At 38.8% G+C, this 7,432-nt stretch overlaps 1 protein-coding gene across 2 annotated transcripts in view; it reads left to right on the plus strand.

Annotated features, from left to right (window-relative positions):
- The window catches only part of LOC107669386 (phosphofurin acidic cluster sorting protein 1-like), a 26,507-nt gene that overhangs the window by 16,291 nt on the left and 2,784 nt on the right, over window positions 1–7,432 (plus strand). For both annotated transcript variants that reach the window (XM_016461588.1, XM_016461589.1), the window contains exons 9-20: window positions 429–589; window positions 1,218–1,311; window positions 2,864–2,947; window positions 3,074–3,186; window positions 3,945–4,077; window positions 5,560–5,664; window positions 5,839–5,945; window positions 6,161–6,315; window positions 6,413–6,523; window positions 6,656–6,770; window positions 6,849–6,891; window positions 7,364–7,406. In XM_016461588.1, the coding sequence (XP_016317074.1) occupies window positions 429–589; window positions 1,218–1,311; window positions 2,864–2,947; window positions 3,074–3,186; window positions 3,945–4,077; window positions 5,560–5,664; window positions 5,839–5,945; window positions 6,161–6,315; window positions 6,413–6,523; window positions 6,656–6,770; window positions 6,849–6,891; window positions 7,364–7,406 (1,264 nt within the window). The remainder of the gene's footprint in view (window positions 1–428; window positions 590–1,217; window positions 1,312–2,863; window positions 2,948–3,073; window positions 3,187–3,944; window positions 4,078–5,559; window positions 5,665–5,838; window positions 5,946–6,160; window positions 6,316–6,412; window positions 6,524–6,655; window positions 6,771–6,848; window positions 6,892–7,363; window positions 7,407–7,432) is intronic.

Here is a 7,432-nt window from a genome sequence, read left to right on the forward strand (position 1 = left end):
GAGGAGGAGGACAAAGGAGGGAGGAAAATGTTTTAAAGAGCATGCGAGAGTTAGGCGAATTGTTAATTATGTTGTTATTTAGCATGTAATTTTAGTATGTCCTTTTAGCAGTGGAGGCATTAGCAGGGAATGAAGAGAGAAGTGATCGATATACATTAAGGTCAGTAGGATTTTGTGATTTGCGCCATATTCTTTTAAAACATTTTAAGAGTTATTTGTGTTTTGAAAGATTTAACATTAAGTGAGTGTCAGATGATGAGAAAGGTAATCTAAATATAAAAATAGGGTAAATGAACATACATAATAAACTTCCTGTGTCTGTGTATCAATGATAAATTCTCTAAATTGTAATATTGGCCAATAAATGATACTGTACGAGTATATTATTCATCTCTATCAGTAATTGATGGGTAATAATTTGCATGCAGGTGGGATTTGGTTTGGATCATGTGTCCCAAGAGCAGATCCGGGATGTGGAAGAGGACCTGGATGAGCTCTATGACAGTCTTGAGATGTACAACCCCAGTGACAGCGGCCCAGATATGGAAGAAACGGACAGTATTATCAGCAACCCCAAACCCAAACTCCGGTACTGCATTCACTAGCTAATATTTATTCTAATGGCACCCACTTTCCGATATAGATTTAGTAATTTTGCTCTGCATTACACAGATGTGATTAAATAATGGAGGAGGCAGCCAGTAAATGTAGTGGTGTTGTTGCTGTTGCAAAAGATTCCGGAATATATTGCATATAATAGGAAACCTGTACAAGCAGCATATTCCACTCTCAAATGCAGAAATAAACTGACATAATAACTGACTGAGCTTTTTTAGTCACACACTGAGTGGGCAAACTGCCTACACCTCAGTTTTCTTATTCTGACCCTGGCTTTGTGTGTGTGTGTGTGTGTGTGTGTGTGTGTGTGTGTGTGTGTGTGTGTGTTTTAGGGTTATGACTTGGTTTAATCCTCATCACACACAGATACTATTCTTAATATGAGTACAAACTACCATCTATGTCAGCATTATACCATTAGATACTGTCATACCTGTAACTCAAAGTTAATTCAGTTTATTCCCACTGTATATAGAGGGCCGTAATCAGACATTGAAGGGATCTCCTGACAGTCAATCAATATGGTGTTTTCTCTGGTTGGTTGATTCATACACAGCTTTGTGTGTGTGTGTGTGTGTGTGTGTGTGTGTGTGTTTTAGGCCGTTTTTTGAAGGCATGTCACAGTCCAGCTCTCAGACAGAGTTTGGTAGCTTGAATAGCAGGTGCAGCCACAGCAAAGACAAGCTGAGTCCTGTAAGTGTCATTTAGAGAGAGGCCTTATTTCAGCACTGCAATTTAGCTTTACTTTGCTTTGCCTTATTGCTGCTGCTCTTAAAGGGATAGTTCACCCAAAAATGAAAATTACCCCATGATTTACTTAACCTCAGGCCATCCAAGGTGTATATGACTTTCTTCTTTCAGACGAATACAATCGGAGTTATATTAAAAAATGTCCTGGCTCTTCCAAGCTTTATAATGTAAAATAAAGTGCATCCATCCAGCATAAAAAGCACCCTACACTGCTTTTCTTACACAAACTGCATTTGTGTAAGAAAAATATCCATATTTGAAACTTTATAAACCGTAATCTCTAGCTTCAGCTAACTGGCGTATGTGTGTTCATGAGAGAGTGGCATTCCAGCGTATGATGTAGGATGTAGGCTTAGCGTAAGCTCCGGTGAGAAGTGACGAATGCAGAGGAGAGAGCAAAACAAAATACCGGTCACGAATTAGAAGTACAAAAGGAGGATCTGTAAAGAAAAATGCTGGAGGATTTAGATATAAGTAGGGATGGGTACCGAAACCCGGTATTTAATCGGTCCCGGGGCTAAATTATGAAAGACCGGAGTATCAATAAGCTCTGACGTTAACGGTTCTGCTATCGGTACTGGTGAAATTAATAAAACACACATACATTTATTATTGCTATATATACATTATCTTGCAAATTCTATCTCACCAGAGTCGCCAGCTGTTTTTCAAACATTTGTCTATGATGCATTTTTGCTATTCGCAATTCAGAAGCGAGATCGCGCTCGTACGGAGGAGCTTCAGCACGCGCAACATGAAAGACCTGTTTAATTATGATAGAGGAGAGAACTAAACATTCAAACATCTGCTTTACACTTTAGGCCTGTGGCGGTTTTATTAAGCTAATTTTATTTTATTTCGATTTTGGCTTCTAAGGATTATACAAAAGAAGACATGCGGTAAAGCTATTAAAAACTAGCTGCGTTTCGTATTGCACAACTTCTTTTCCTTCACAGCAGTGCACATTCGTTCCTCCCTAAAACCCAAACTTAACGTCAGAATCCGCTCAATCGGTGATTGTTGTAAGATGCCGTCTTTACTGTTGCTAAATTGCGGGACATGTTTGATAATAAAACGTTGGAATCGATAAGCAGTATCGGTAAGAGTAGTAATACCGTTAAAACCTTAACGATACCTTTCCCTAGATATAAGACAAGAAGAGACTGGTTTTCCTTTGCTGTAAACAAAACTTGGTTCTCACGAGACCAGCATATTCTCACCAGTTTATGAGTTTATGCTACGCTTACATCCTACTCATCCTCTGGAACGCCACTCTCTCATGAACGCACATATAACAGTTGGAAGCTAGAGATTACGATTTATAAAGTTTTAAATATGGATGTTTTTCTTACACAAATGCATTGATTCACTTCAGAAGGTGAGTAAATCATGGGGTAATTTTCATTTTTGGGTGAACTATCCCTTTAAGGGATCCCCTTAAGGTATGTCTCATTTCTTTTAATTTCTCTCTCTTTCCCCATCCATTCTTCTGAAGAGGGGCGAGCAGACTGTATCTGGTAAAATCCAGCATTCCCCCAGTGCGCACATGGACGATGTTTTCTCAGAGATGGACACATTGGTAAGACTGGTTGCTTGTCTTTATCTGCCCCTTTCTCAGTCTCTTCTTAGGGCAGTAGTAAAACCTGTAAATTCTTATCCTCTGTGAGCTCATGAACTAGGATTTATTGAGAGGTTAATGTTATAGGAACTCAATGAAATGGAGGTGATCGCCGACGGGACCCCTAGCATCACTTTATCAGTGGCAGAGAGGCCCCGGACCCCTCAGAGGAGCAATAGCACTAACATGCCGTCTCCCAGGTTGGTGTTTCATATAAAACCTGTATTTAAAGATGAAAATTTGTCATAATTTACTCACCTTCAAGTTATTTCAAACCTGTATACATCCTTGCTTATGCTAAACACAAAACAAGATATTTTCAAGATTGATAATAACCAAACTATTTCGTTTCTGTTTGCCCTCCATTGTATTTTTGTCCATATAATGGAAGTCACTGGGAACCGAAACTGTTTTGAAAATGTTTACCGACATTCTGCAAAATATCTTCCACAGAAGAAGTCACACAGGGTTGAATAAATTGACAATTTTTATTTTTGGTGGCGAGTGGTTGTTTGCTATGAAGTATGCAGCGCTAAAATGTATCAGTACCAATTTTTCTCTACCAACGCCAGACCTTACTAATTTATAATAAATTACCTTATCTGTTGGTTTTATTCCATCAAGTACCAAAAAAAAAAAAAAAAAAAGTACATTAGTGCATATTTGTTTAATATATAAACAATTTAACTAAATTTCCTGTAGAATTAACAATATTGTTATATTTCGGCATGATATAAAATTATTCATACCATGATATTTTGGTCATATGGCCCTCTCCTAATCTATTCTATCCACAAACTATGTACGTAGTCCCTTTTCTTTTACTGAGCTCTGCTACAGTGCATGAAATTATACTCCTAAATAGGATTGTTGCTTGCTTTTCATAGACTCGTGCACATATCGAGATTAAATGGAGTCTGTTACAAATAAATAAAAGCAGCTGTGCAATTCTCCCCAGACTGGATGGCAGTCATACCCCCAAACAGAGGCGAGGGACCCCTGTGAAAGAGAGACAGCTGTCCAAACCACTCAGTGAACGCACCAACAGCTCGGACAGTGAGAGATCACCCGAGCTCAGACTCACCCCTCAGGTAACATCCTCCAGACACACACACAGACAGAGCTAGCACTTAACCAAGAACAGCTGCCTTACTCTTCTTAAGTTGATCTGACTGAAGCTCAGCAGAATCGATTAAACCCCCAAGGGCTATTTGCTCAGGAAATTGTGTGTTTGTGTGCATGTGAGAGGGCAAAGCAGAGAATATGGTGATTCATTTGGGCTGTGCGTGAGGATTAGCGAGTGGGAGGAGTTGGTGTGATGCTAGAGGAGGGAGGGAAAGAGAGAGAGTGGGCGATAATTCTCCTTATGTAACTCTGTACTAGGTCTGGCATGATTCAACACCTGGCTCATATGGTGGTTCACTTTTGTGCAGAGATGTCAAAACATACTCAAGGGTCATTGTGATGAAGTGCCGTTTTTAGACCTCTCTGCCGTTTATTAAAAATCTGATACATTTCACGAACATATTTTTGTTGCTCATGAACTCTGCTACTCTCTACCGCTGCTCTCCCTGCTCTCATCCATGCTAGGGTGCATGGATGCGCAGGGAGTTCTTGCCCAGAACAGAACCATACCGCCAAACCAAACTGTATGCTAATTGTCAATCAAAAAGATCAGTCAATTAGGGTGACAAGACAACATTTAAACTTGGACAGGAAACTTGAACTATAGTTCAAAAGTTTGTGAAAAGAAATGTTTTTGAAAGAAATCTCTCATGCTGACCTAAGCTACATTTATTTGATCAAAATACAGTAAAAACAGTAATATTGTGAGATATTAATACAACTGAAAATAACCATGTTTTTTGTTTATTTTAATATATTTTAAATTGTTATTTATTGCTGTGATGGCAAAGTAGAATTTTCAGCATCATTACTCCAGTCAGTGTTACCTGATCCATCAGAAATCATTCCAATATGATGAATTGCTGCTCAAGAAACGTCTAATTATCTGTTTTGAAAATGGTTGTGCTGCTTAATATTTCTATTTCTAGTATTTCTATTATTTTTGGATGAATAGAAATACTGATTTATTTATTTAGCTAATAACAGCATTTATTGAAATAGAAATCTTTTGTAACAACGTAAAGGTATTTACTGTCATTTTTGCACCATTGCTGAATAAAAGCATTAATTTCTTTAAAAACAAATTTTACTTTAATTTTTTTAATTAAAACTAATAAAATGAGTAAAAATGTATACTGAGGCAAACACCTAATGATAAATAGCAGCATTTAATTTAATTTAGCTAAAAACAAAACAACATAAAATATGCCTCGCAAGGATGAACAAAATTTATTACATTAAAATTAAACAAATTCTTTAAAAGCTACACTGTTTTGAAAGCAGCTGAGCTGCTGTCACACTTTTGTGAAGGTAGGTAAAATGCATAGCTAAGCTGTTAGATACTCCCTAACACTGAAATTATACACTGCTTACATGCTTAAAATGCTAGTGTGAGAAAATGAAGGTGAACAAGATGCTTTCAGTCATGCTTTTTTTTTCATCTGTAGATGCCGAGGAAGATAGTGTACGACCAGCTCAACCAGATCCTGCTGTCTGACAGCACCCTTCCTGACAGCCTTATCCTCGTCAATGGCAGCGATTGGCAAGGACACGTAAATACCAGTCCATTTCACTTCCTGTGTGCCTGCCTGTCTGACCACCCTGTACAGAACTTTATAACTGCTTTAATTTGAAGTTGAACATCTGTGTTGTGTCAGTATCTTAGTGCATACCTAAGTTTTTATCCATTCTGAAGTAGAGAAATATGACTCTGTGTGTTTCTGCAGTATGTGGCCGAGCTGCTGCAAGCCCAGAAGCTGCCGGTGGTCTGCACCTGCTCTGGATCAGAAATCCAGGCTGTCCTTTTTGCCCTGCTCACACGCATACAGAAATTGTAAGTGTAACTGGTGGAATGAATCACTGAGAATAAACACAAATGTGAAACGACATGGTTTGTAGTGATGACTGGCTGTCAGATCTGATATTGTTAAACCTGATTCTGCATTGTTGATCAGAGATTGTAGTATGTAAACAGCGATTGCATCTACCAATACTTGTCTGCACTGCAGTGACATACATCTTTTCATTGTTCCTTCTTTATTCTCACAGCTGCAACTGTAACTCAATCATGCCCAAACCGGTGAAGGTGGTGGCGGTTGGAGGTCAGAGCTACTTAGGAGCCGTCTTGAGATTCTTTGTCTCTCAGCTCGCCAACAAGATGTCTGACTGGCTCAGTCACATGAAGTTCCTTGTGGTGCCTACAGGTGCGTATAAATAACCTTTAAACACAGTTATATTGCACACAACAATGACAAAAGCTTTCCAAAAAAGGCAGGCTGTATCATGTGAGTGTCTCCACAGGCTCTCACCCTGTGGCCAAACACCTAGGTTCTCTGGACAATCGCTACAGTTCTTCCTTCCTGGACAGCTCATGGCGAGAGTTTTTTAGCCGCCCAGAGCCGCCTCAGACTGGTAAATGATTGCATTTGTTTAACCCCTCTACAGTTCTTTATTTTTCATGCCATCTGACATTTCTCTTTCCTGTGCCTGTTGAGATACATTGTATTGGCGATTTGTCTAGGATTTGTTCTTGTATCACTTCAGCTTCCTCTGCTGACTTTGTGAATGTGGCTGGGCGAATTCTACAGTACATCAACGGATCTACGGTTACTCATCAGTTTCCAATTGCTGAGGCCATGCTGACCTGCAAACACAAGATGTGAGTGAGATGATTTCTATCACCCCATCATTTCATGTATTTTTGATTTATATTTTTGATTTTCGATTTTTCTTCTAGGCAAGATGATGATTCCTACCAAAATTTTGTTCCATTTGTGGGTGTGAGTACATTTTCTTACACTACTGTTCAAAAGTCTGTAGTCGACTCGGTAAGCTTTGTAAAAGCCATTTATTTGAAATAGAAATCTTTTGTAATTTTATAAATGTCTTTACTGATACGGTTGATCAATTTAAAGGGTTAGTTCACCCAAAAATGAAAATTCTGTCATTAATTACTCACCCTCATGTTTGGGTGGCATTGCTGTCAATGGAGGCCTCTCTGAGCCATCGGATTTGATCAAAAATATCTTGGTGTTCTGAAGATGAACGAAGGTCTTAGGGGTGTGGAATGACATGAAGGTGAGTAATTAATGACAGAATTTCATTTTTGGGTGAACTAACCCTTTAATGCCAAAAAAACAACAACACATACCGAGCCCAAACTTTATACAGTAATGTATATTGCAACATATTCCTCAAAAGCATTTTAATTTCCAATGATGGATAAATTTGTCATTTTTTTTCTTGCAACAGTTGGTTAAGGTGGGATTGGTAGAACCCAGCCCAGGATCTTCAGGTTTGTCGGGGGGGGGGGGGGGTTTG

Source organism: Sinocyclocheilus anshuiensis, unplaced genomic scaffold, assembly GCF_001515605.1.
Source record: "Sinocyclocheilus anshuiensis isolate Anshui unplaced genomic scaffold, SAMN03320099.WGS_v1.1 scaffold180, whole genome shotgun sequence".
Taxonomy (NCBI): Eukaryota; Metazoa; Chordata; class Actinopteri; order Cypriniformes; family Cyprinidae; genus Sinocyclocheilus; species Sinocyclocheilus anshuiensis.